At 58.7% G+C, this 24,822-nt stretch overlaps 2 protein-coding genes across 8 annotated transcripts in view; one reads left to right on the forward strand and one right to left on the reverse strand.

The window, feature by feature from the left end:
- The window catches only part of RARA (retinoic acid receptor alpha), a 48,609-nt gene extending 32,480 nt beyond the window's left edge, over nucleotides 1-16,129 (forward strand). For 4 of the 7 annotated variants that reach the window (XM_024234701.3, XM_024234700.3, XM_054546305.2 and 1 more), the window contains exons 3-9: nucleotides 6,786-6,934; nucleotides 8,254-8,395; nucleotides 10,384-10,544; nucleotides 10,824-11,000; nucleotides 12,787-12,991; nucleotides 13,736-13,894; nucleotides 14,482-16,129. In XM_024234701.3, coding sequence (XP_024090469.1) covers nucleotides 6,786-6,934; nucleotides 8,254-8,395; nucleotides 10,384-10,544; nucleotides 10,824-11,000; nucleotides 12,787-12,991; nucleotides 13,736-13,894; nucleotides 14,482-14,699 — 1,211 coding nt within the window. In that variant the 3' untranslated portion in view covers nucleotides 14,700-16,129. Of the gene's footprint in view, nucleotides 1-592; nucleotides 1,360-5,328; nucleotides 5,467-6,560; nucleotides 6,680-6,785; nucleotides 6,935-8,253; nucleotides 8,396-10,383; nucleotides 10,545-10,823; nucleotides 11,001-12,786; nucleotides 12,992-13,735; nucleotides 13,895-14,481 lie in introns of those variants that run through there. The other 3 variants (XM_024234702.3, XM_054546307.2, XM_054546306.2) reach the window with 3 other exon arrangements.
- Nucleotides 16,130-19,137: 3,008 nt separating this feature from the next.
- On the reverse strand, nucleotides 19,138-23,903 carry GJD3 (gap junction protein delta 3). The gene has a single exon (XM_002827601.6). The coding sequence runs from the start codon at nucleotides 22,297-22,299 to the stop codon at nucleotides 21,415-21,417; it is 885 nt and encodes a 294-aa protein (XP_002827647.1). The 5' UTR covers nucleotides 22,300-23,903; the 3' UTR covers nucleotides 19,138-21,414.
- Between the last annotated feature and the right edge of the window lie 919 nt (nucleotides 23,904-24,822).

Consider the following 24,822-nt stretch of genomic DNA (forward strand, 5'->3'; position numbering starts at 1 on the left):
GCCGCTCTCCGCGTCTCCGGGGGAGGTGGCCCGGTTCGGCCGGGCAGGGGGCTGGCGGGCGAGCCCCCACGGGCGGGCTGGCGAGCGGGTGATGTCACGGGCAGCGGTGGGTGGGTCACTCGGAGGTGAGGCGCCGCCAGGCGAGTTCAGCGAGAGTTCAGCCGCATTGCATTAGGCAAATGAGGCCCGGCCTGGGTGGGGGTGTGTGTTAAGGGGAGGACACCGGGACCACCCCCCTCTTCCCCGCCCCACCACCTCCTCCACCACGGCTTCGCTCGGCCAGGGACTGACCAAACCTTGGGGGAGCCTGGGAGCCGGAACTGGTACAAGGGAAGACGCCCGCCCCTCTTCCGTCCTTGTCCCCTCGCAGCCCCCTCCTCTCCCTGTACTCGGCCTCCCTCTGTACTCTGTGTACTCCTCCTCTGGAGCCTTTCCACCTTCCTTCTCCTTTCCTCTCCTCCCCCTTCCCAGGCTGCCCCCACTTGCCTGTCCACATGCCGCCTCTCCCTCTCGGTTCCCTGCGTTTCTCCCGCTGCAGCCGGACCCGCCGGGAATGGGTTAAGCCAGGGGCGGTGCCTGGACGGGGCGGGGCGGCGGAAAGGGGGTGGTACCTGGAGGGGAGGGGGCACGCAGAGCTAGGGTTGGGGGGCCGTGGCGCGCACCACCGGAGACCGAGCGAGTCGCCGGCTGCCCCTGGCCTGGCGGAGGCGGAACCGCGCGGGATCCCCACCCCCACCCGGAATCCTTGCCACGGAGAATCCCTGGAGAAGTCCCGGATCCCCTGCGGGGAGGAGGAAGTACTCGTTGACCCCCCGCCCCGCGCTGATCCCGCCCCCGGCCTGCGGACTTGGGGAGCCGCGGTACTCTGCCTCGGACGCCACGAGACTCTACACGGGAGTCCCCTCGAGGTGAAGCCGCTGAGTTCCTGGGCCCCGCCAGGCTCCCCTGGGGGAGCCGACGGACCCCCCGCTCCCAGCACACACAACTTCCCTGCTTTTCACCGGGACTGGCGGAGCGGCCAGCGGACTTAGACGCGGGGACTTCAGGGCAGGGGGCGCCCCCTGCCCGGGTCACCAGTCGGGGCGAGGGGACGTCTCCTCGCCCCCAGTTGCTCTGCTGGGATGGCGCCGCCGGCTGAGTGACGGGGGCGGCGCGCAGGACTTCCCATCTCGGACCTCTTGCCTTCGAGGGGAAAGATGTACGAGAGTGTAGAAGTGGGGGGTCCCACCCCTAACCCCTTCCTAGTGGTGGATTTTTATAACCAGAACCGGGCCTGTTTGCTCCCAGAGAAGGGGCTCCCCGCCCCGGGTCCGTACTCCACCCCGCTCCGGACTCCGCTTTGGAATGGCTCAAACCACTGTACGTACCGGCCTCTCAGTCTGCTGTTGTAGGGGGTGGGAGTGGGCGGTAGGGCTTCCACTACTACTCGGGGGTGAGAGTCCCGGGGTGTAGTGGAGGTCCTGTCTCTACCTTTCACTTAACCCGTGTTGCCCTTGCTGGACAATTGAACCCTCCCGGCCGCACCCTCCCCCCAGTAACCCTGAGTGCAATTTCTGTTAGATTAGGGCTGAGGAACTTTGAGGGTTCCTTCTTTCAAGAAACATTCCTTCATCTCTTGTTTCACTTCTTCCAGGAGAAATGAAGCCCAAGCCCCTTGCCCCCAGTTTATATCTTCTTGCCTGGAATCCAACAGCTTCACAGCAGGCTGGAGGGTGGGGTAAAGGTCCTGTCTGTGTGGGTTTGTCTGCTCCCGGGGGAAGGCCCCCCCAGATCCCACTTGCCAAAGCCCGAGGGAGAGCCCCTTCCTGTTCCACAGCTGCTGCCCCCAGCCCTTGCTCTTGCGTCATTAGAGTGGGTGTCAGGGGAGCACTGTGTCTTTGGTATTGACAGTGGGGTGTGGCCGAAAGGGGCAACTTCATCAGACACCCGTCTGCCATCCTAACCTTCCATCTTGGCAAGGAACACTGGGTCCTTATGGGGGTGTTGTCCTGACCCCAGACACTTGGCTGTCATCTTTGAGGCTTTCATCCCCAGGAGTGGAGGGGAGAAGCTGCTCTGGTGAGAAGAATCCCTCTCCCCCTAATCCTAATCTGGTTTGTTCTCTGGGGAATGAGTTTGTTTTTGTGGGTCTGGGGCTGCTCTGGAAATGAGGACTGCATCGCTTCCCACCTCCGCCACCGAGTCCTTTTGTTACCCTGACTTCACTTGGGGATAGGGCCAGGTCCTGGGCTGTGCCTTCCTAAGAGAGGCACTGATGAGAATCCTAGCATCCTGGCAGCCTGGTCACCTTCTTTCTCTCCTTGTTGCCCCCTGCCTGGGTGCAAGCTCCTCTGGGAGGAAGGGCTCTGTGCACACTCAGGAGCTCGGAGCACCAGGGTGTACACCTGGGCATTTTCCTGCGCAGCTGTGAGGCAGTGTACACTGGGTGGGCGGGAGCAGGCGCAAGGGGGTTATTGTTAGATGGCTCAGGTTTTTTCCCCTCCTGGGCTTTGGGCTCTTTGCTGGAGGGGAAGCTCTTCCCTGGTGGATCTCCCACCTTCCCGGACCTGCTGCCTCCCTCCTGCCTGCCAGGGCCCTGGCAGATTGGAGAAGGTTGAAGGGCAAAGGACTTACCCCACCCCTCTTGCTGGGAGAAGAGAGACCTGAGATGGACAGACAGCCCACCTCTGCCTTCCCAGAGCCACTTCTATCCCAGCTTTTCCTATTGTCCTGCCCCTGACCTTTTCCCTCCAGGGCCGAATCTGCTGTGTGACTGTAGACCCAAGAGGGAAGGTATCACCGTTGACGTTGGAAGAAGAGAGAGTGAGAGGATGACTCTAGGACCCTTTTTCTCGTTCTCCCAGTGCTGGAGCAAGACCCCCCTCCCCTAGGGGGATAGTTGGAGCAGGGCTGCCAGAGTGACCCCTTCCACTGCCTTGGCCACCTTCTCCAGAGGGCTGGAGAGAAGCTGGGATCTGAGACCTTGGTCTCCAGCCCCTGTCTCTTCTTAGCCAATGGGGACAGCTCAGCTCTTCCTGGCCCAGAACTGGAGAGGGAGGAGGATCACAGAGAGTAGGACAGGCAGTGTATTGGTGAGCCCTTCCCCTAAACCACTGGACATGGGGAAGTGGAGACCTGTCCCCACACCCATTCTGGGGTGGGGTAGTAAACCTAGAGGCCTGGGCTTCCAGTTCCCGTAGTCTGAGCGTGGGTGTGCATATAAGTGAAGTGAGTTGAGGTATCAATGGACTCGGGTCCTGAGGCTGTGAGGTTGGGAGTGATGGGGGTTGGGGGCTTGCCTTGAGGCACGGGAAGGACCCGGAGTCTGAGGGTGGCAACTAGACTCAGTCTAGAATATGTGGGGCCAATGCCACCACCTTGGAAGGGACCCCTTGGGTGTGTGGAAGTCCGCTGGTGACTGGAGCCGCCTCCAGCCCCCTCTTGGGGAATTCTCCACTCTCCCCTTTACTGCCACTGAAGGTGGGAAGAGCAGGTTGGCTGTGGGAGGAGGTGGCCTCCTGGGTTCTGCAGGGCCCTAGGGACCTTGCCTCCCTCCCCAGAGCCCTCATTTCGGTGCATTAGAGGACAAGGGGGGTGCACAGGATGTGGCTCCCCATCTGTCTCCCACCAATCTCCGCCACTCACACCTCCGCCCGCTCCCAGACGTCCAAGAATGTGAAGCACGTGGATGCCCGTAGTTGGGGGAGGGGGAGATGCTTATCAGGCGGCCGCTGGGCTAGGGGCCTTCTTCCGCTGCCGCAGTACACCCAGAGCTACCCCCGCCTCTCCCCGGGAGGAGGAAGGGCGGTACAGAGGGCCCTACGCCCCCTCCCCAACCGTCCCCAGGGGCTGCGAGGGGAGCTGCGGAGGAGCGGGCGCCAGCTGGATTGGGAGGGGAGCCGCTGGCCGGGGGCCCGGCTGATTTCCTGCTGATCTCCTCCAGGAAACCGGCCCCTTGTGCGAGCCTGCGAACGGCTCGGGGGCGTGGGGAATCCGGAGTGGAGCGCTCTGCGCCGCCCGCCCTACCAGGATGGGGAGCGAGAGAGGGGCAGCCTGGCAGCGTCGGCGGGAGGGGACGCCTGGCTTCCTGGGTCAGTTCCAGTCCTCTGTTGGGCGCTGGAACTTTGAGCTGAGAAGGTGTGGTCCTTCTCTAGCCTGAGTCCTTCTGCAGGAAGAGGAGAGATTGGTGGGCTGGGCCTCTGGGGAGGGAGGTTAGCAGGCAGGGGCCAGGCCCGGGCAATCCCTCCCCCATTGGTGTTCCTCCCGCCTCCACCTGTGTGTGCAGGGAGTTATGGCCGTGTCCTAACTCTTGCAGAGGCTGTGAGGATTCTGGAGTTCCCCACACCTCCGCCTTGGTCCTTGTACCTCACCTCCTTGGACTGCTGGCTGGAGGCCTGGGGAGGTGGGGCCTCGAGCTCTGGGTTCAAAGGGCAGAGCAGGGAAACCTCAGAGCTGGGTTACCTGGGTGACAGGTGGGGATGTGCTGGAGGTAGGGGGCAGGCTATGTTACAGCCTCCAAGGCAGTCAAGCTGCCGTTAGGTGGGCTAAAAGGAGGCCTTGCCCAGCCTAAACTGTAGTCCTGGCCTCTGGTCATCTCTCCCATTCTGCCAAAAAATAATTTAAAAAAGCACATTCTCTCAGTTCCGTAAACACCCTCTGTTGGACTTTGCTTTAGCTCCATGTTTTTATGGCTCTTTGCCCTCTAGTCTGTCCCAGGCCTTAGAGCTGTTTACCCCTCATCCTGGTATCCCCCATGACTCCCCATACCCTAGGTCCTCTAGTGACATCCCGCTCTGTACCCCAAAGCTCCCTTAGTCCTTTTTCCCTCTCCAGTCTGGTTCATTTTAGAAGTGGGGCCTTGGGAGAGGCGGGGCCCAGGGCAAACGGTGGATTAGGAGGGGTGGGGAGGTCAGTGCCTTCTTCCTCTGTTTGTCGGAATGCTGACCAAGATTCTAGGCCATGGTCCCCCCCAACCCTCCACATACCCCCTTGCCCTTGATCTCCCCTCCCCCCACCAGTCTGGATTGTCTATTGTTACTGCTTTTACGTCTTGGAAAAAGTTAGCACAACAAAGGGCTCCTTTGTGGCTCACCCCCTCTGCCTCCTGGCCTCACCCAGGCCCCCCAACCCCGCCCCCCCAGCAGCTGTTCTCAGGCCTCTCAGCCTGTCTGATTTGCTTGTCTGGCCTGGGGAGAATGAGGTGGGAGAAAACCAGGCCAGGGCAGTTGGTGTTGGAGTGAGGAGCAGACGGCGGGGGGAGGTCTGGAGAGAATCTGCTGGGCCGGGGACGGTGTGGGCATCAACTGTCCCGTTGCTGCAGGCTGGTCTCGGGGCAGGGAAGGGGATGGGGGGCCATAGCAGTACTGGTCAGCCAGGCTGGCCAGGGGAGTGGTGCCCAGGCACTACTAAGAGCCAGGAAAGCCCTGCCAAGGTTGTTGGCCTAGTTCCGTGTCATCAGCCACCTAGCAGCCCCCACTGTGTCTGCAGGTAAGGGGGGAGGGTGGTAGCACATAGTCAGCCCCTGGTGTTCCCATGCTTCCTTCCTCTGTGCCCCAATTTTAGGGCCATGTGATTTGGGGCTATGTGACTCATGTCTGTAAGGTGCTTGGGCCAGGAGCTGTGGGCACCTTTAAATGCCAGCCAGTCTCATGTGCCGGAGTTTGGGGTAGGGCTAGGTAGGATTGTGAAATATGGGAGGAGGCAGGGATCTGTCTTCTTAGGGAGGCATCCTCATCCATCCTTGGCCCTGGACAAGAGCACTTGAATGTGGTAGGGGCCTCAGGACGATGCCTGGTGGCCCCTTGGGAATCTGGGATTGTCTTGGTCATAGTTCTTATCTTGCACCCAACACCCTTAGCTGCCCAGGCTTTGGACATGGATAGCCCCTACCCAACCCAGCCCTGTTCTGCCTACAGTGATGGGCATGGAGCCAGACACTGGGGAGGATTTGGCCAGTGAGGGCTGCCCCTGCTGTCTGGGTCACCCTTCCTGGCTGCCCTCTTGGAGCTGAATAACAGAAGGGGAGGGGTTAGTAACCCGGACATAGTATTGAGGCCAGACAGACAGAGCATTGATGGGAACAGACCCCTTTTGTCATGCCATCTCTCCTCAGATGGGGGGTACCCAGAATGATGGGCTTTTGGGGCCCTGGGGACTCTTCTTCCTGTATTCAGGGTGTCTCCCTGCCTATCTCAGGGAGACACCTCCTACTGTGCCCAGCATTTGTGACTTTTCTTTGCACCCCCTGCCTTGGGTCCCTGGCCCTGGGATTGTTTGGGTGGAGGAGGGGCTGTGGCTGCTGGCAGAATGGGGTGGAGGGGGGAGCGGAAGCAGAGGGGGCGGGGGAGTGGCCGGCTTTGAATATCCTGTTGACCCCAGTTTCCTCTGCCCCCAGCTTATGTCCTCTTCCCTCCCTCCTCTTCAAGCCTTAACTCCTTCCTAACTCGGGGGGAGAATGGGGCCAGGCCGCCCAGGGGCAAGAGCTTTAGAATCAGGGTGACCCCCCACCCCTACTCCCCAAGCACAGTCACGGCACACATACAAATGTGATGGTTTATCATTGTATCTTTGTGGTTTTGAAGGTGGGGGTCCTAGGAGTCCGGAGGAGTGATGGGGCGCTGGAGGCTTCATTGGCAGCCTCCTTCCCCGAGTCTGGCTGGGGAGTCCCAGTTTTCTTAAGACTTGAATGCTGCCAGCAGTGGTGAGGCTGGGAGAGGCTCTTAGGAGGGACGGTGAGGCAGGGTGGAGCTTGGTACTAAGGATGGTGACCTAGGTCTCTAACTGCCCCTCCCCTCTTCTCTCTCTAGCCATTGAGACCCAGAGCAGCAGTTCTGAAGAGATAGTGCCCAGCCCTCCCTCGCCGCCCCCTCTACCCCGCATCTACAAGCCTTGCTTTGTCTGTCAGGACAAGTCCTCAGGCTACCACTATGGGGTCAGCGCCTGTGAGGGCTGCAAGGTGAGTTGAAGGGGTCATTGGGAAGGACAGCTTGATGAGGCCAATGGGATGTCCCCACTTCCGTGTCCTGGGAGTGTGCAGTTGGGGGGTGTCCCCGAAGTTGCTGCTCTTCTTTCTCTGTGGAAGTTGGCAGCAAGCAGGGACACCTACCACAGGTCCCCCACAGGTCCTCCCCCATAAATGTGCAGGGCTCCCTCAAACCAGAGGTCCCCTCCTGCCTCAGCTCCTTTCCCTGTCTCCATCCTCCAGCTGGCAGCGTGTACGCCTGCTCTGCCACCGCTGCCCAGGTTGCCATGGTGAGCTGGCTGCCGACTGGCTCTTGGCTAGGGACCCAGGAGGCCTCCCCCGGCGGCCCTGCCTGAACCTCACCATGGCAGCCTGGCAAGAGGCAGTTAGGAGCAGGCACCCTGCCTTAGCTTCCGCTTCAGGTGCCCGGGCTGTGGGCTCCCCAGTGTCTGGCTGGATTTCCCCACCCTCATGTTAGGTGCCAGGGTGCAGGTATACCCGGTCCTTAGCAGCCTTGCGCCCGGCTTCTCCTCCTTTCCCCGGGGCCTGAGCCTCTGTGTGCATTTCTTCCTCCAGAGATTGGGGCTCAGAATCTGCACAGCTTTGGGCCTTGAAGCTCTGGGCTGCTCTTCAGCCTGGAGTAGCTATCCCCAGGTGTGGGACGGAGGTCAAGGGCAAAGCACAAGGCCTCAGGCTGTGTGTCTGCCTGTCGTGTCTGGTTGTTCCTGGTCTGTTCTTCCTCTGTCCGCCTGTCCCTCTGGTCAGCCTGTATGTGGAGCCCCTGGCCAGCCTGGGTCTGTGTCCGTGATGGGTCGGTGCACACCTGTCTTGGTGAACTCGCGTCTTTCTGCCTTGCTCCTGAGTGCATGTGTGTGTTCGCCTCCATTTCTCTGGCCAGCCCGTGTATCTGTCTCCTGGCCTCTTCGGGCTCGTCTTCTTTTCCTGTGTTCTGAGTTCAGGGGTGTGGGTTCCAGATCCCTGGCTGTTGCCCGGTTAGCCCCATGTCTTCCTATTTCTGACTCACCAGCAGCCCTGAGGTCTTTTCCCTGGAAGGGAGGAGTCAGGTGTGTGCTGTGGGTTGGGGGAAGACTTCTGGCCATCCTGCAGTGTTGAGGCAGGTACTGGGATTCTCCCGAGGAGGATCCTTTTAGGTGAATCATTCTCCCCAGCTTTTCTGGCCTGCTCAGGTAGGCGATGGGCAAACGCTTGGGGGCAGCAGCTGGCCTGGCCCTCCTCCCCTAGACTGAGACCATAGCCAGGCACTGCTCCCACTGTGGGTGTGGACAACCTGACTCCCTCCTCTCCATACCCAGGGCTTCTTCCGCCGCAGCATCCAGAAGAACATGGTGTACACGTGTCACCGGGACAAGAACTGCATCATCAACAAGGTGACCCGGAACCGCTGCCAGTACTGCCGACTGCAGAAGTGCTTCGAAGTGGGCATGTCCAAGGAGTGTGAGTGCCATAGGGCAGGGGCCGAGTCCCGCCTGAGCTGGGGTCTCAGATGCTCCTAAAGACCAAGGGAGCAGGGCTCTGTGGATGTTTGTGCACATCCATGAACACACATGCCGTGGTGTGTGGGCTCACGGTTGAGGATGGTTTGAGGGTAGCTGCAAGGACCTGTTTGCGAGTCTGGCTGGCTGTGTGTCCACGGGCAGGTCTGTGCTCCGGGACCGTGTATGTGTAACCGTTCCTGTTTCTGCATGTCTGGCTGTGTGTGCTTGCGTATGTGTGCATGTGTGCTTGCTCCAGGATGGCTTTCTTCCAGGCCTTGCTTGGCTTTAGGGTGGGGCTCAGAGGCATAGTCAGTCCCTTCTGATTGTGAGTCTTAGGGGAGGGGCTTGAATTCTGAGGGGTGCTTGACTGGACTTATGTGTGTATGGAGGGGTGGAAGGGCTGGCACAAGGATCCAAAAGCCATTGTCTAGTTAAGCCTGGGATCCAGAGTTGGAAGAAAGAATTGGGACTTCTCAGATCCCAGAGGAAACGGGGTTTCCACTTTGGCTCAGCTGAGGCCTGATGGAGGGAGGGAGGGAAAGGCTGGACAGGGAGACCCTCTTGTGTTGAATCATGGGTGTTGCCGTGGTGACCGGTGATTGATGATGTCAGAGATAAATGACGCTGACAGACGCCTCCTTGTCTGCGTGGCCGTTGCCATGGAGCCTGAGCCTTGGGGGATGGGATGGGGGAGGGGGCTGCAGGACCCCCTAGCCCTTTGTGGGGAGGGTAGTGGGGAGGGGGCATGGGTGAGATGGTTCTGACTGTTGCACGAAGAGCCCCAGACAGGAATGGAGGGGACTGGAGTGTCCTGCCACAGGAGGCTGGGGGTGCCTTGTCCTGAGCCCAGGAAGTGGTGGGTCCCACTGCAAGAGTGGGTGACAACTCGAGACCCACAAGCCTGGAACCCTTCGCTTAAGGGCTGTCACCTCCTCCTCTCTGTTTGTGCCACCTTCTGCTCTTTTCATGGCAGAAGGACCAGGGAGGGGACCCCCTCTCCCTCCCACCGCCAACTCCCCTTCTCCCTCCCACGGCCAACTCCCCCTCTCCCGGCTGCTCTGTGCCCCGGAGCTGAGCAGCTGCCATTTCAATAGAATTAAAGCTTCCGAATGATAAACGTCTTGTCACAGCTGCAATTTTCTCTTCCCAAATTATCCCCCCGCTCTCCCTCTCCCTCTCCCTTCTCTCCCCTGCACTTTATTGAATTTGCAGAATCGACATGAGTGATCTCCAAATTATGCCAGCTACCCCCACCTCGCTACCCCCTCCCTGAGCCCCTCCCCCACCATCCCTTCCTCCCGTGTCAGCAGCCACCACCACCAGCCCTGTGAGTGATTGTGTGTCTGGATAATCGGCTGGTAACGACCCCATCGCTTCTTTAAAGCCGAGTGGTGTGTGCGGCTCAGCGCCCCTGGTGATTTGTCAGCTCCCCAGCTAATGGGCCAAGAGATTCTCCCCGCCAGGCCCCTCACTCTCCGGCTGGGGAGCCCTACTCCCCACTTGCCCCAGGAGCTGCTCAGAGCCAGTCCCAAGGGACCCCCAGGGAGACTGCAGCTGGGAGGGCTGGGTGAGTGGAGGCGGGAGAAGGACCTTCCTGGGGAAAGAGGAGGCAGAGCACCTAGGAGGGAGGCGCCGTCGCCTGGAGTGTGAGCTGGAGTAGACGCGTGGGGGACAGCACACGGCTGGCTGCGGGTGGGGGGGGGGGCGGTGTGCAGGGCCACAGCTGTGCTCATGGGGCTTCTGGGGCAGAACTTGATGTGTGGGATGGGTGGGCATGGAGGGCTGGAGTGCGTGCCAATGCCTTGCCTGCCCGTGAACGCGTGCTGTGTGTGCGTGCTTACAAGCCTGGGTGACCTCCTCAGCAGCTGGCAGCTCTCTGTCAGGCTGGGGGTGGACGAGGCCCTGAGCAGCCTGCAGCTGCCCTCTAACCCCCTCTGCCCTCCACAGCTGTGAGAAACGACCGAAACAAGAAGAAGAAGGAGGTGCCCAAGCCCGAGTGCTCTGAGAGCTACACGCTGACGCCGGAGGTGGGGGAGCTCATTGAGAAGGTGCGCAAAGCGCACCAAGAAACCTTCCCTGCCCTCTGCCAGCTGGGCAAATACACTACGGTATGGCTTTCCCCCAGCCTGAAGGGTGGGATGTGCCCAGGGCCACAGGACCAGGACGGGCCCCTGTCAGGCACCCCTTCTTGTGCCAGGCATTTCCTCCTCCCCCCGGCTGGATCTCTGCGTCCTTCCCTTCCCCTCTCTTCCCCCTCCTCCTGCTGCTGCTTCCCAAGGAGCTCCCAGGAAGTGAAGGCTGGGTAGAGGGCAGGCCTGTGGGGGCTGGAGCCAGGCCGAGAAGGGGTGCCATGGAGAAGAAGGCCCTCACTCTCCCTCCTCCCCCAGAACAACAGCTCAGAACAACGTGTCTCTCTGGACATTGACCTTTGGGACAAGTTCAGTGAACTCTCCACCAAGTGCATCATTAAGACTGTGGAGTTCGCCAAGCAGCTGCCCGGCTTCACCACCCTCACCATTGCCGACCAGATCACCCTCCTCAAGGCTGCCTGCCTGGACATCCTGGTGAGGGTCTGCACCCTGCCCCCCAGGCACTGCCCCTGTGTCCTGGGTAGATGTCCTTCCAGCCAGACAGCCACCCTCCTAAATGTCTGTCTGCAATCAACCTGTCCAAATGTCCACCGCCCAAATGTCTGCCCTTCCTCTCCCCATATGTCCACCTGTCCACTTGTCTCCCTGTCCACTCAGCCACCTAGCAGCCAGATGTGCAGGAGCTCACCTGTTCACCCATACACATATCCAGCCACCCAGCCATCCATCCATTTAGCCAGTAATAAAGATTCACGTAGGAGCCAGGTGCAGTGGCTCATACCTGTAATCCCAGCACTTTGGGAGGTCGAGCGAGGCAGGAGGATCACTTGAGGCTGGAAGTTCAAGACCACCCTGGGCAACATAGTGAGACCTTATTTCTGCAAAAAACTAAAAAGACTCACCTAGGATCCTCTGGCCAGTGTTCGAGCTGGGTGTCAGGAACCCAGCAGTGAATGCACCACCATCCTCTCTCTTGAAAACCTTCCATGTGAGGCAAGAGATAAGTCAACAGAAGTTGCAAAACTGTGATCAACGCTTCCTGGAGATTGGGGGAGGGCTTGTGACTGCTTGGGCCTGAAGGATGATGTCTCAGAGGAGGTGACATCTAGGGGTTTGTAGAGGGGGTGGTGAGAAGGTAGCCCTAACTCAGGAGCAGGAAGTGAAAGACTTGCTGCTGCGAGGCCATGCTGAGCTCGGGACTGCCGGGCACTCGGTGAGCCGGAGCCGAGCCCGAGGGTAGACTGGGCTGGAGGCTGGATGCAGGGGGTGGGGGCAGGAAGAGGCGGTGGGAACTGCCAAAGCCTAGGCTGGAGGGAGCACTCTCCTTCCTGCTGTCCCTGACAAGGGCTCAGTCCACCTGTTAACTCTTGGTCACCTCCAGGGTGGGGAACCTGGGATTTGACGAGGCTGTAATTTCCTTTTGTTTTTTTCTTTTTTGAGACGGAGTTTCACTCTTGTCACCCAGGCTGGAGTGCAGTAGTATGATTTTGGCTCACTGCAGCCTGCAACTGCTGCCTCCCGGGTTCAAGCGATTCTCCTGCCTCAGCCTCCTGAGTAGCTGGGATTACAGGCACCCACTACCACACCCGGCTAATTTTTGTATTTTTGTAGAGACGGGGTTTCACCATGTTGGCCAGGCTGGTCTCGAACTCCTGACCTCAGGTGATCCTCCCGCATGAGCCAGCAGACTGTCATTTCTCCATGGGTGCCTCTGAATGTTGAGGCGGGTGATGGGTGGGAGGTTTAGATTGTGCTGCCTGCAGGGGCTTCCATCCCCACGCCGTGGATGCAGGAGGCACGGTCTGGGTTCCTGCAACAGAGTTCAAGCCAATACACATTTACTGAGCGCCTGTTGTGTGCCTCATCCTGGGAGCTGTAGGCAGCAGCCCAGTGTTCCTTAGCTCCTAGAAATTCTAGGTCCCCTCTACATTGTCTGCATGCAGGCAGGATGACCTGCACCTGCACTGTCCATTACAGTAGCTGCTCGCCACATGTGACTATTTAAATTTAAATTAATTAAAATTAAACTCAATTCAGTTCCTCAGTTGCATTAGCAACATTTCAAGTACTCAATAGACGCATGTGGCTGGTGGCTGAGGTATTGGATGGTGCAGACGTAGAACCTTTCCATCATTGTAGAAAATTCTATCAGACAGCATTGCTCTGGCCGCCTGCCAGGTGGTCCTCCGGGAGCGCTGGTGCCGAGTGCTCAGAGTGGGTTCGGGTTCAGTCCCTGAACCCATGCATCCTCTGCACCCAGATCCTGCGGATCTGCACGCGGTACACGCCCGAGCAGGACACCATGACCTTCTCGGACGGGCTGACCCTGAACCGGACCCAGATGCACAACGCTGGCTTCGGCCCCCTCACCGACCTGGTCTTTGCCTTCGCCAACCAGCTGCTGCCCCTGGAGATGGATGATGCGGAGACGGGGTTGCTCAGCGCCATCTGCCTCATCTGCGGAGGTGGGCAGGGGGCCTGGGTCTGGGGGCTGGGCTGGGATGGGAGTGCAGCCCCAGAGTCTCTTCCAGGGAGCTCTTTCAGGCCGCCTCTGTCAGGCCTCTCTAGAGGGCAGGGTCTGGTCTGCAACTACACAGCAAGGGGGCCATGTGGGGCCTGGACTCCTGTTCCCGATTTCCGGGCAACACCCCTTCTAGGGAGATTAAGAGTGAGGGTTTGAGGGTCGGACCAACCAGGGTCACCTCCTGGCCGATGCATGACCCTGAGCAGGTTGCTGAACTTCTCTGGGCCTCCGTTTCTATACAGTGGGGGCAGTAACGGTCTCTAGCTCATGAGGCTGATGGGAGGATTACGGTGGTAACAGATACTGTGCAGGTGCCCAGAGCGAGCTCCAGTGCTTGTTAGTTGCTGTTTTATTGTTGTGATTTCCGCCATTTCATCTGGTTTCCAGAATAACAGGTGGGAGTGGGAGCCTGCCTGGGAACCCTCTCCCCGCTTGGGGATGGCACTGCCCATTTGGGGTCCCATCCCACGAACTGGGCTCAGGGAGGGTTTGGGGCACCTCCTCAACCTCAGCCCCCATTGCTCCCTTTTAAGGGTCTCTGTTCCCTGCAGCAGCAGAGACCCCATGCCCTGAGGTGCCTGCGAGCTGCCGTCCTCCATGGCCTGGGCAGGCACGCCTCCCGGTGGCCGAGGCTGGGGGTGCAGCTGTGTTCCCAGCTGCTCACGGGGTGGCTCTGCTTCCTCAGACCGCCAGGACCTGGAGCAGCCGGACCGGGTGGACATGCTGCAGGAGCCGCTGCTGGAGGCGCTAAAGGTCTACGTACGGAAGCGGAGGCCCAGCCGCCCCCACATGTTCCCCAAGATGCTAATGAAGATCACTGACCTGCGAAGCATCAGTGCCAAGGGTGAGGCTCACAGACCTGGAGGGGTGCCGGCCCCCGACACCTGGCCCAGGCCCCCATATCCAAGCCAGCACCCCGTGTCTTTGTGCCAGGACAATACGACACCTGTCCCCATCTGTGTCTAGGCCGAGGTCCCCTAGTGACTCCACTTTGCCGAGGTGGCCTGCCTGTGTCACCTTTGTGTGGTAGTTCAGATCGTGGCTCTGGAACCAGACACGTGGGTGTGTGTCCTTGTGTGGGTCACTTAACAGCTCCGAGCTGCAGTTTCCCTTCTGAGGGGCGGGGATAACATTAGTGTTTACAGAGGAGTCAGGATAATCCCTAGCGCACAGCATAGAGGAAGGAAGGGCTTGGTGTCAAGCCCAGGCCTGCAGTCTGGCCCTGGAGCCAGAGTTCGGGACCACTTTGCCCCATTGCCACCAGCCTCTGGACTTGGGGGCTTAAGTGAGCTGGCTCGTGTCAAAGAACTGAATCCCAAGAAAGATGCTAATTCAGTGGTATTGATCTTCCCACCTCGAGCCAGGCTCGCTGGGGCTGGGGGTGGGAGGGCTGGCCCAGCGTGCTGACCTCTGCCCCCTCCTTTCCTGCAGGGGCTGAGCGGGTGATCACGTTGAAGATGGAGATCCCGGGCTCCATGCCGCCTCTCATCCAGGAAATGCTGGAGAACTCAGAGGGCCTGGACACTCTGAGCGGACAGCCGGGGGGTGGGGGGCGGGACGGGGGTGGCCTGGCCCCCCCGCCAGGCAGCTGTAGCCCCAGCCTCAGCCCCAGCTCCAACAGAAGCAGCCCGGCCACCCACTCCCCGTGACCGCCCACGCCATATGGACACAGCCCTCGCCCTCCGCCCCGGCTTTTCTCTGCCTTTCTACCGACCATGTGACCCCGCACCAGCCCTGCCCCCACCTGTCCTCCTGGGCAGTACTGGGGACCTTCCCTGGGGGACGGGGAGGGAGGAGGCAGCGACTCCTTGGACAGAGGCCTGGGCCCTCAGTGGACTGCCTGCTCCCACAGCCTGGGCTGACATCAGAGGCCGAGGCCGGGAACTGAGTGAGGCCCCTGGTCCTGGGTCTCAGGATGGGTCCTGGGGGCCTCGTGTTCATCAAGACACCCCTCTGCCCAGCTCACCACATCTTCATCACCAGCAAACGCCAGGACTTGGCTCCCCCATCCTCAGAACTCACAAGCCATTGCTCCCCAGCTGGGGAACCTCAACCTCCCCCCTGCCTTGGTTGGTGACAGAGGGGGTGGGACAGGGGCGGGAGTTCCCCCTGTACATACCCTGCCGTACCAACCCCAGGTATTAATTCTCGCTGGTTTTGTTTTTATTTTAATTTTTTTGTTTTGATTTTTTTTTTAATAAGAATTTTCATTTTAAGCACATTTATACTGAAGGAATTTGTGCTGTGTATTGGGGGGAGCTGGATCCAGAGCTGGAGGGGGTGGGTCCGGGGGAGGGAGTGGCTCGGAAGGGGCCCCCACTCTCCTTTCATGTCCCTGTGCCCCCCAGTTCTCCTCCTCAGCCTTTTCCTCCTCAGTTTTCTCTTTAAAACTGTGAAGTACTAACTTTCCAAGGCCTGCCTTCCCCTCCCTCGCACTGGAGAAGCCGCCAGCCCCTTTCTCCCTCTGCCTGACCACTGGGTGTGGACGGTGTGGGGCACCCCTGAAAGGACAGGCTCCTGGCCTTGGCACTTGCCTGCACCCACCATGAGGCATGGAGCAGGGGCAGAGCAGGGGCCCCGGGACACAGAGTTTTCCCAGACCTGGCTCCTTGGCAGAGCTGCCTCCCGTCAGGGCCCACATCATCTAGGCTCCCCAGCCCCCACTGTGAAGGGGCTGGCCAGGGGCTCGAGCTGCCCCCACCCCCGGCCTCAGCCACCAGCACCCCCATAGGGCCCCCAGACACCACACACATGCGCGTGCGCACGTACACACACACATACACACACACACACACTGGACAGTAGATGGGCCGACACACACTTGGCCTGAGTTCCTCCATTTCCCTGGCCTGCCCCCCACCCCCAACCTGTCCCACCCCCGTGCCCCCTCCTTACCCCGCAGGACGGGCCTAGGGGGGTCTCCCCTCACCCCTGCACCCCCAGCTGGGGGAGCTGGCTCTGCCCTGACCTCCTCCACCAGGGGTTGGGGCCCCTTCCCCTGGAGCCCGTGGGTGCACCTGTTACTGTTGGGCTTTCCACTGAGATCTACTGGATAAAGAATAAAGTTCTATTTATTCTACACATGCCTCCAGCCTCGCTGCCTCCACCCCCTCTTGGCGTCTGGGCTGGGGGCTTGGGATGGGTTTCATCATGTGCTCTGGGCCTGTGATGGGCAGGAATGAGCACTGGGGCCAAGGGGCTGGCCAGGGCACCCTTCCAAGCTGCCTTCTGAGGCTTACCTTGTTCTGGGGTCTTTGGAGATACTGAGAAGGAGAAAGTCCTGCCCCTTGGGAAGCCCTCAGTCTGGGGATCCACACTGTACATGTCAAGGAGCCCCAGTCTGGGAGTGGGGGAGGAGAGGAGGAAAGCTGTGCCCACCTTCAGGGAACCCCCAGTCTGAGGGAGGAAGCCGGACCCACCCCTAGACATTTCTGGTCCTTGGGAAGCCAGAGGCTGGGTCCAGCCTTCACCATCACAGCAGGAATGACAGATGGCACAGGAGCTGGGGTCAGGGACTCATAGAAACCTAACAAGAGGCCTGGTGCAGTGGCTCACGCCTGTAATTCCAGCACTTTGGGAGGCTGAGGTGGGCGGATCACTTGAGGTCAGGAGCTCAAAACCAGCCTGGCCATCATGGTGAAACCCCGTCTCTACTAAAAATACAAAAAAATTAGCTGGGCATGGTGGCAGGCGCTTGTAATCCCAGCTATCAGGGAGGCTGAGGCAAGAGAATCGCTTGAACCTGGGAGCCGGAGCTTGCAGCGAGTCGAGATCGCGCCATTGCACTCCAGCCTGGGCGACGGAGCAGGACTCCGTCTCAAAAAAGAAAGAAAGAAAGAAAAAGAAAGAAGGAAGGAAGGAAAGAAAGAAGGAGAAAGGAAAGGGAAAGGAAAGGAAGAAAGAGAGAAAGAAAGAAAGAAGAAAGAAACTTAACAAGAGCACAGGATTGGGATGGAAGCTTAGGAGCTCAGCCCTCTGCCTCCAAGTGGTGTGGGGGCCTAGCTGGGAGGGAGTAAGGCAAAGGGTTCCTTCTGCTAGAGGCTGCCTGCCATTTCTACGTTAACCACCAGGTGGCGGCAGCGCCTTGCTTGACTCACCGGCCGCGCTAGGCTGGAGGCAACCGTGGGGACCGAGGCGCTATTCCTCCAGTAAATATTTTGTAACATCTTTACGAGTCTGAAATGAAATCTAACATACTGTACCTGTACACGTGATTTCACAGATCAATATGTTGTCACAACCGTATTATAAAGGATAAATTGAGGGGCAGTGCTATGTGTTTCAATACATTAATGCTTGCCCCTCTTTTGAATGAATACCTTTGGATTTAAAAGAAGAAGGTTGGAAGCCATTCTGTACAAGAAGCTCAGGAACATTAAAGAGCATGGGTGGATGTTGGAATAAAAATCGGCATGTTTGATCTATAATAAAACTATGCAAAAAAAGCCCAAACAAAACCCTTAATGATTTTTTCTTTTTCTTTTCTTTTTTTCTTTTTTTTTTTGAGACAGAGTCTTGCTGTGTCACCCAGGCTGGAGGGCAGTGGCGCAATCTCGGTTCACTGCAAGCTCCGCCTCCCAGGTTCTCGCCATTCTCCTGCCTCAGCCTCCCCAGCAGCTGGGACTACAGGCACAAGTCGCCACGCCCGGCTAATTTTTGTATTTTTAGTAGAGACGGGGTTTCACCGTGTTGGCCAGGATGGTCTCGATCTCCTGACCTCATGATCCGCCCGCCTCGGCCTCCCAAAGTGCTGGGATTACAGGTGTGAGCCACCGTGCCCGGCCTCAAAACCCTTAATATTTTATATGTAGAACAGGGTTTGGGCCTAGGGTTTTCACTTATGCCAATGTCCAGCTGGACATTCTAAAGTTTTGCCTGAGGCCGGGCGTGGTGGCTCACGCCTGTAATCCCAGAACTTTGGGAGGCAGAGGCTGAACGATCACTTGAGTCCAGGAGTTCAAGACCAGCCTGGGCAACGTGGTGAAACCCTGCCTCTACAAAAAAAATACAAAAATTAGCCTAGCCTTGTAGCGTGCATCTGTGGTCTCAGCTACTTGGCGGGGGGCTCAGGTGGGAGAGTTGCTGGATCCCTGGAGGCTGAGGCTCCAGTGAGCCGTGATAACACCACTGCACTCTAGTCTGGGCAACAGATGGAGACCCTGTCTCAAATAATAAAAATAAAAACAAAAAAGTTGTGCCAAGCAGGTTTTTATTTCAGGAGGATATCTTGACGTCCATAGCCCTTGCCCACTAAATGCCAACGGGGTCCTCCATCATTGTGAAAACAAAGCAGTGGCCCCCACATTTACAAAGTGCCCCTTGGGGTAGTGCCTTTGCTGTTGGGAACCTCTGGTCTTGGGGTTGTCCTCAGTGGTCGACAGTTCACTGCTGTCGAGCAGAGTTGCTCAGCTTCAGCACCAATGTGAAGATCTGAGCCAGGTTGTGGGGGCTGTCCTGTGCATTGTAGGATGCTAAGCAACATCTCCAACCTTCTGCCCATGAAACCCTAGTGATGCTTCTCCCCCACCCCAGCTGTAACAACCAAATATGTCTCCAGACACTGCTAAACGTCTCCCTGGGGGGCAAAATCACCCCCAGGTGAGATCCACTGCTGTGGAGTGTGGTCCTCCAGGGCTGATGTGCTTTGCACTGAGCCAGGGCCCATCCTCCGCAGGGAGACTGAGCCAGAGGAAGGTGACCGGGATGCCACCTGGGCAGAGCTGCAACAGGCTTGACAGGCCTACGGGAGTGCAGGGCAGAGGCACTGAATCAGGCCTGGGGCACGGCTCAGAAGCCTTTCTGGAAGAGGTGGCCCTCTCAGCTAAATCTCTTTTTAATTTAATTTTATTTATTTTGAGACGGAGTCTCCCGCTGTAGCCGAGGCTGGAGTGCAGGGGCGCTCTCTCGGCTCATTGCTAAATCTCTAGAGGAAAGAATTGGCTAGGTGGGTGCAGATTTGGAAGACTTAGTATGAAAAAAAGAATGTAAACTATTTCCTTAATACTTTTTAATATCAATGAGGCATTAAGATGAAAATATTTTGGATATACTAGGTTAAATAAAATACATGACTAGAATTAATTTCACTTGTTTCCTTTTACTTTTTTAATGTGGCTAATGAAAAACTTGAAACTACATACATGGCTCACATGCTATTTCCATTGGATGATGCTGATCTTGAACATCACCTGACACACAGCAGGTACCCTACAAATATTTGTTGAATGAATACATCTGGAAAACAGTGGCACAGCCCCATCTGGGTTTGTGTGGAGGGGTCTGGGTTGTGGACACAGAACTGTCATCAGAGAGATGGTGCCCACCATAGCATGGATAGTGTTCGGGCATGGCAGTGGTGTAGGCCTGGGGACACCTTCAGTTTCTCATCCAACACATATTTACTGAGCACATACTACGTGCCATGGAAGGGGAGACAGCAATGCCACCCTGCAGGAGAAGTGCTCTCCCTAGGGAAGGGAGGGGCATCCAGCTCTGTCTTGGGGTGGGGGCTACCAGGGGAGCCCTCTCCTTGAAGGTGTCTGTTTTCTTCCCAAGTGACAACAATAGGTGGGTGGGCATTAGCTAGGGGAGGAGAAGGCTGCAGGAAGCAGCGGCTACTCTGGGCAAAGGAACAGCACGTTCAAATGCTTGGCAGCAAGCGGGTCTGGTGCTTGTTAGAACAGAAAATCCCTATGGTTCTGAGCACACCTGGAAGCCGGTGCTGTGGGGTGGGAGGCCTGACAGGGGCAGGGCTTCAGAAGGAAGCTTTGTGAAGGCACTTGACTCACCCTGAGGGCAGGGGTGCTGCCCTCAGCCCCGGGTTTAAGTGGGGGGAGGGGGGTTATTCAGAAAGACCTCCCACTGCTGTGTGGGGCACAGGAGAGCTGAGAAAGACGCCAGGAACTCAGAAGGACAGGGTGGGGTGACGGCGGGGAACGCACAGCCTAGTAGGCAGGATGCGGTGAGGCCCTCAAGGTGCAGCCCGATGACGGCCCCTGGATTTGTCACTTAGGTCCTGGGTGATCTTATGGAGAGCAGCCCACTGGCTGGTGAAGGGGGAGGGCAGACGGGAGGGGAGACACAGGAGGGGGATGAGCTGCATAGGCAGCAGCTCTTCGAATGCCCGCAAGTAGGAAGAAGGGGGTGGTTGGAAGGGAAGGCAGGGCCGGGAGCGCGTGTGTTTTGGGAGCTTTCTCCTGAGGACAGAAGGGACTTTCCCGTTTATAGCCTGGGGGAGCAGTAGCGGCGGGGAGGATGAAGATGGAGGAGGGAGGCATAACACACGACTGGGTTGCCCTCCGGCCCGCCGCCCACCCCCACCCCACCTCCATGAACGGGCCCAGCCCCCGCCTCGCCACAAGGCGTACAGTGAGGATGTGCTCATAGGCTCCCGAGGATTGAGGCCTGCCCGGGAAAACGGAGCCTCTCCTCCTCTTCCCTCCCTGGGCGGGGTCTCATGTGAGGGGGGACAGACCTCCTGTGATGCCCTGGCAGGTGGGCTGGGTTAGGGTGGTGGGGAGGGAGCCACTGTGGCTGCTGCTGGCATCGGATCCTGGCCACCACCGCAGTGCATATCAGAGATCACGCACACACGCGTGCACACACGGAGGTCACGCAGGATGTACACATGCACACACATCGCACAAGGATGTTTCTGTGTACAGGTGTGCACACGCAGCCCACGCAGAATGGACATGTGCGTGTGTGCACAATGCACTCATACAAAGCTCACAAGGATGTGAGTACACAGCTCTCACGGGGCATACATGTGTCTGCGTGCATGTGCACACAGCTCACCTGGGAGGGTTACGTGTGTCTGTGTGCACAAGTGGGCCTCACGCAGGGTGTACACATGCGCGCACATGCACAGCGCTCACACAGAGTGTACAGGTGCGCGTGCACACAGCTCACAGTGCTTATGTGTCCGTGTATGCACACTCGCAGAGGGCCCACACGGGGACCACTCTCTCTCTGAACACAGAGAGTGCCTGAGAATGCTGGCATCACAGTTGTTTTTGTCCCCAGTAAAACAACCACTCTCCACCTTCCTCTCTGCTCTCCCCCTCGGATCCACTCTCTCTCAGGGCCCTGGTCTCCTTCCTTTCCACTTGGGTGGTGGCATCCAGGACCTGCCTGAGTTCATTCTCCGCCCCCAGCCCGGCCTGCCCCAGGTGCCGCCGGCAGCCACTGGGAGGCAGTACGAGGCAAGTGCGATGCAGCCCGCGGGCCGTCCCCACAAAGCGTCTCCTGCCGGGGCAGGTCCCGCGACAGCTCTGGTGGAAGCAGCTTCCGGCTTCTGCGGTGCGTGCGGAGGTGGCGGGGTCCAGCCCTCGCTGTCCAGCCCACGCGAGGCGGGGCCCGCCCCTAGATGGCCAGATCTCGGCGGCCGGTGGCCGGTGACGCCTTGCCGCGGCCGCTGCCGCCCTCGCGGAGGCTGGCCGGCGCCCGGTGCGCATAGGCGGGCGGGTCGCAGGGCTCGGGGCCGGGGCGCCGGGAGGGCAGGGCCGGCGGCGGAGGTGGCGGCGGCGGCGGCGGGAGCAGCTTCTGCGCCTCTTCGTGTGCTCGGTTGCAGCGGTTGTCACACTCCCCGGCGCGCGGGCGGCCCTTCCAGAGCAGGTGGCCCAGCTCGGCTACGCTGAGCAGCGCGGATAGCAGCCCCACCGCGAAGTAGAAGAGCACGAAGACTGTCTTCTCGGTGGGCCGGCTCACGAAGCAGTCGACCGTGTGCGGGCAGGGCGGACCGGCGCACGCGAAGTGGGGGGCCACGCGGAAGCCGTAGAGCAGCGCCTGGCCTCCCAGGAAGGTCAGCTCGGCCAGCAGGCGCAGCGCCACGCTCAGCAGGTAGCAGCGGCGCGCGCGGCGGGCGCGCAGGGCGCACGGCGCGCACTGGGCCTCGGGCAGTCCGGGGGCGCACTGCGCCGCCGCCTCAGCGCCGCCCGCCTCCTTGCCTGCCCGGTGCATGGAGTAGACGACGAACAGCACCGGGGGCGCTGAGAGCAGCAGGATGTGGAAGAGCCAGAAACGGTAGTGGGAGACCGGGAAGGCGCGGTCATAGCAGGTCTGGCGACAGCCCGGCTGCAGCGTGTTGCACACGAACTCCTCTTGCTCGTCCTCGAACACGGCGCCGCCCACCGTGGCCAGCACCAGGATGCGGAAGATCAGCATGACCACCAGCCAGAGGCGGCCCACGAGCGGCGACTGCAGCTGCACGGCGTCCAGCAGCGAGCCCAGGAACGCCCACTCCCCCATGGCGCTGGGGACGCGGGGCGGGGAGTCAGGGGATGGGGCAGGTCAGGGACCCCCGCCCTTTCCAAGCCTATCGGGGTGGGGTCCGTTGGACCTTCTCTGACTTCAGGGTGAGTCGTGAGGTAGGAGAGGCCCGCGTTTAGCGATGAAACCAGTATGAAATGGAGGGCCATGGGAGGGCCCGAGGGGAGCAGGCGACGCTCAGCTATGGGTTCCCTTCTCTTTGGGGCCGATGGGTGCTGGGGAGGATCCCCCATTTGCATTTTAGCCGCACCCCCTGAGCCGTCTCCGTTCGACCCTGGGATCCTCCAGATCCCAGATTCTTAGGAAGGATCTTGGAGATCAGCTGGGCCAGCCCCTGACTTGCCTGGTTTCGGAAGCGGAAACCCAGTGGTGCCCTTAGCTGTCAAGGATGCTGTGGGAAGAGTGGAGCCTCGAACCCGAGCCTCTAGACCCAATTTGGTGCCCCTGGGACGAGTGGGAGTGGCAGAGGCAGCGAGACCACTCCTTTCTTGGCCCACCATTTCTCTCACCATTTTTACTGCAGTGAACTCCTCTCAGGGTGGGGGGCTGGTACAGAGGCAACTCCGCTTTCATAACTGTCACAGGGTCCTTTGTCGGAGGTGTCCCTGCCCTCCTACCCCAGCGTGGTGGGAATGCGAGGCCAGGCCTCTCCCTCCTCCCCGGCCTCCTGTGCTTCCAGCCTCCACATCTCCTAAGAGCCTCCCCACCCCACACTTACACAGGTCCCCACACGCCCCTGGTGCCCCTAAACCGCCACCCAACCCCACTCACCCTGGGGCCGGGACTGGGGTGTCAGAGCTGAGCCAGGGACCTTGGGAGGTGGCTGGGACCGGCGCCTCCTGCTCCCTCTTTCATTTTCCCTTTCGGATTTGGCCAGGATGGAAGACAGGACAGGATGGCTGAGAGGGGCTAGCGCTCCCCCTTCTCTTAAAGGAACAGGGTGACCCTGCTGGCTGGCTCCGCCCTTGGGAACAGGCACGGACCACGCCCCTTGCTGGGCTCTGTGGCCCTCACTTTTTAGCTAAATTTCCATCTGGAAATGGGGGAGGGGTGTAACCAGAGCCACATCCTTTATCGAGGAAGCTGGGGGTTTCCTAGAAGCCCTTCCCAGATAGACCCTCAGTCTGGAGCCTAGATCCACTATGCACTAACCATGCCCTGTGAAGATGGTCTTCGGGGACAGAGGGAGGTTTGCTGCTGGAGTTTAAGGGGCAGCAAACATCTAACAGCTTCTGGTTCCAGCTCTGCCACCGCTCACCTTGGACAAATCATTCGGCGGTACTGAGCCAGGCTTTCCTGCCTTGTCAACAAAGGCGGCCAGTCCAGCTGACCCCAAGTTTCCTTCCAGCTTTACATCTTTTTTGGAACGGGGTCTCTCTACGTAGCCCAGGTTGATCTTGAACTCCTGGCTTCAAGTGATCCTCACACCTTAGCCTCCTGAGTAGCTGGGATTCTCTACTTCTTAATATTGAGTTCCCAACCATATTACAGAGAACCAAAAAAAACCCTCGTGCCTGCAAAAAAAAAAAAAAAAAAAAAAAAAATCCCATATGGAAAACCATTAAATAAAATATCCCAAGTGCCTGGCTTTGGTAGTTAAATAAAATCTTTGGTTTCCTTCCCACTTTTCTGTAATTTCCAGCTTTACTATAATGAACATGTTATTTATTTATTTATTTTATTTATTTGTTTGTTTTGAGATGGAGTCTCGCTCTGTCGCCCAGGCTGGAGTGCAGTGGCACGATCTTGGCTGAATGCAACCTCCGCCTCCCAGGTTCAAGCGATTCTCCTGCCTCAGTCTCCCCAGTAGCTGGGATTACAGGCGTGCGCCACCAAGCCTGGCTAATTTTTGTATTTTTAGTAGAGGTGGGGTTTCGCTATGTTGGCCAGGCTGATCTCGAACTCCTGACCTCAAACAATCCGCCCACCTCAGCCTCCCAAAGTGCTGGGTTACAGGCGTGAGCTACTGGGCCTGGCCTAACATGTTATTTATTTATTTATTTATTTATTTATTTATTGAGACAGAGTTTTGCTCTTGTTGCCCAGGCTGGAGTGCAGTGGCGTGATCTCAGCTCACCGCAACCTCCGCCTCCCGGGTTCAAGCGATTCTCCTGCCTCAGCCTCCTGAGTAGCTGGGATTACAGGCATGCGCCACCACACCCAGCTAATTTTGTATTTTTAGTAGAGATGGGATTTCTCCATGTTGGTTAGGCTGGTCTCGAAATCCTGACCTCAGGTGATCCGCCTGCCTCGGCCTCCCAAAGTGCTGGGATTACAGGCTTGAGTCACCGCGCCCGGCCTCATGTTATTTTATAATGGGAAAAATAGAAGACTCCTTTCCCCCCAGAAGGCTCTGAATTGAGAGTTCCCTCCTACTGCCCTGGGTGGCGGGGGAAGCCGTTTTATAGAGAAGGGAGTAAGGGTGACCGACGGTGATCTGAGTGGTCAGGGAGGGGACACTCCAGGCTGAGATGTTTGGTTGTCTGCTTTGTCTTCCTAGGG

Source organism: Pongo abelii, chromosome 19, assembly GCF_028885655.2.
Source record: "Pongo abelii isolate AG06213 chromosome 19, NHGRI_mPonAbe1-v2.0_pri, whole genome shotgun sequence".
NCBI lineage: Eukaryota > Metazoa > Chordata > Mammalia > Primates > Hominidae > Pongo > Pongo abelii.

Excerpts from the sequence above, each read along its gene's own strand:
- GJD3 (XM_002827601.6), bottom strand. The coding sequence starts at position 22,299 with ATGGGGGAGTGGGCGTTCCTGGGCTCGCTGCTGGACGCCGTGCAGCTG.